General features: G+C 56.0%; 1 protein-coding gene across 1 annotated transcript in view; it reads left to right on the top strand.

The window, feature by feature from the left end:
- Positions 1-323: 323 nt before the first annotated feature.
- The window catches only part of MAB21L3 (mab-21 like 3), a 17,280-nt gene continuing 15,210 nt past the window's right edge, over positions 324-2,393 (top strand). The window contains exon 1 of the mRNA XM_018575450.1: positions 324-410. Coding sequence (XP_018430952.1) covers positions 357-410 — 54 coding nt within the window. The 5' untranslated portion in view covers positions 324-356. The remainder of the gene's footprint in view (positions 411-2,393) is intronic.

Genomic DNA, 2,393 nt, shown 5'->3' with positions numbered 1-2,393 from the left:
AACCCTACGGACTAAGACTGGGGAGCCATTAGAGGGCGGAGCCAACCCAATACTGAACCCTACGGACTAAGACTGGGGAGCCATTAGAGGGCGGAGCCAACCCAATACTGAACCCTACGGACTAAGACTGGGGAGCCATTAGAGGGCGGAGCCAACCCAATACTGAACTCTATGGACTCTGTGACTCTCTATGAGCTCTGTGGCTCCCTGTGAGCTCTGTGGCCCTCTATGAGCTCTGTCGCTCTGTGGCTCCCTATGAGCTCTGTGGCTCCCTATGAGCTCTGTGACTCTCTATGAGCTCTGTGGCTCTTAGAGATAATACCCCGGAGAGGAGAGATAATACCCCGGAGAGGACAATGGAGAAGAGAAGAATCACGGAGGAGGAACTCAACAACTTCCTGCACAACACGGTACAATGTCTGTCTGTCACACGTATGTCTATCTGTCCCATGTATGTCCCACGTATGTCACACGTATGTCTGTCTGTCCCATGTGCTTCAATTGTGGTCCCTGTGACGGACTGACCCGTCACTGGGGCTGGGGGAGGAGCCTCCTTCCTACGGACCCAGAACTATGGAGACTCCTCCCCCTCAGTCCTCTCGGGGGTTACATGGAACCATTCTCCGAGGTCCATGTGTGGCGTGACAATACCGCGTGTTTCCCCCGACATGACACGTATGTGACCCCGTGTTCAGTATAGGCATCTGGCTGTCTGGGGGAGGGGCCCGTTGTTTGGGATGATGAAGCTCTTATCTAATGAAGGACTTCCAATGCGGCCCCCGGCTGTCTGGGGGAGGGGCCACACTGCTCTACAATAAAGTCACTTCTCGGTCTCCTCCTCCACATCGGTGTTGTCTGATGTTTGGGGGAGGGGTTCAGCGTTCTGGTTCCGTCCAATAATTGGGCCGGTTTGGGCTGAGGACACTGGGATTCGGGGAAGCTGATTTATGACGGAGGTCCCCAGTCGGGGGTACCAGGCGGTTCCGTCACAGTTGGTGGCAGCGGTGGGATTTGCTTCCTCCCTACAGAGCGGTCCAAACCACCACCGGGGTCCATTTCTCTGCCGGCTGAGGAGAACTGACTCAAGAAGCGAAGCAGCCATGACCCTGGCAGTGGAGTTCTCCAAATGGTTGCGGATCGTCTGTCCAAAGGGAGGGCCCGGCATTGGTGTGCTGGAGGAATGGTATCGGGCCCGGCATTGGTGTGCTGGAGGAATGGTATCGGGCCCGGCATTGGTATGCTGGAGGAATGGTATCGGAAGGGAGTTCCAGGGAGAAGGGGTAGCTGACCTCTCTCCCCAGCGGCAGAGGGAGTTCCAGGGAGAGGAGGTGAGTGTCCTGGAAATGTTCCCAGGAGAGAGTGTTCCCGGCACCCGGAGTTCCAGGGAGGGGAGGTGAGCGTCCTCCTTCCCCAGCGGCAGTGTGGTTACCTAGGAGATGATGTGCGCGGCATCACTATCCTGCAGGAGAGTCAAGCGGACCAGTTGGAAGAGCTTAACTGGGCCTCTACCACTCCCCCCCCCCACACACACTGCCCTGGCTGGGGAGGAAACATATAAAACATTTGGGAGATTTATTAAACAGATGCGGAAGCTGCAGTAACCCATACTAACAGATAGACCGGGGTAACCCATAGCAACAGATGGACCAGACTATAGTAATGCAGAAAAACAGATGGACTGGACTGCAGTAGCCATAGCAACTGAAGGTCTGGATTGCAGTAGCCATAGCAACTGAAGGTCTGGATTGCAGTAGCCCATAGCAACTGACGGTCTGGTCAGCAGTAGCCCATAGCAACTGACGGTCTGGTCAGCAGTAGCCCATAGCAACTGAAGGTCTGGACTGCAGTAGCCCATAGCAACGGACGATCTGGACTGTAGCAACCCATAGTAATGGACGCCTGGGCTTGTATAGGCATCAGTGTGCCTTGTGCATACATCACGTCTATGTACACCACTAGTAGGCAACTTTTGCACTCCCGCTGTGGTGAAACTACAAATCCCATCATGCATCTGCCACTGGGAGTCATACCTATATGGCTGTCGGAGTCTCGCAATGCCGCGTGGGACCTGTAGTTCCACCACAGTTGGAGTTCTGAGTTTGCCTACCCCCTGCTGTACACCGTGTGCGTATGCCTGGGTATCATTGTGTGAATGCCTCAATGGGAAGACTTCTGGATGCGGCATGCGGGGTCGGCGCTACCGAGCCCGGCCGGTAAAAAGTCACTGGCGGCAGTGCCTGTAGCTCAGTGCCAGCACAAAGAGCATGCGAAGCTCTCCTGGGCAGCGGTGAGCTGCGGGTCCCCATGTGCGCAGTGTGTGGCCACTGACATCTGCGGGTGGCGCATGTTCCTATGAGAGCGCAGAGCGGCCCTTCTGAGACCCTGCGCAGCCC

Source organism: Nanorana parkeri, unplaced genomic scaffold (assembly GCF_000935625.1).
Source record: "Nanorana parkeri isolate BGI_ZX_2015 unplaced genomic scaffold, ASM93562v1 scaffold3949, whole genome shotgun sequence".
Classification (NCBI taxonomy): Eukaryota; Metazoa; Chordata; class Amphibia; order Anura; family Dicroglossidae; genus Nanorana; species Nanorana parkeri.
Note: the sequence above shows the minus strand (reverse complement) of the source record. Positions and strands in the feature narration are given on the sequence as shown.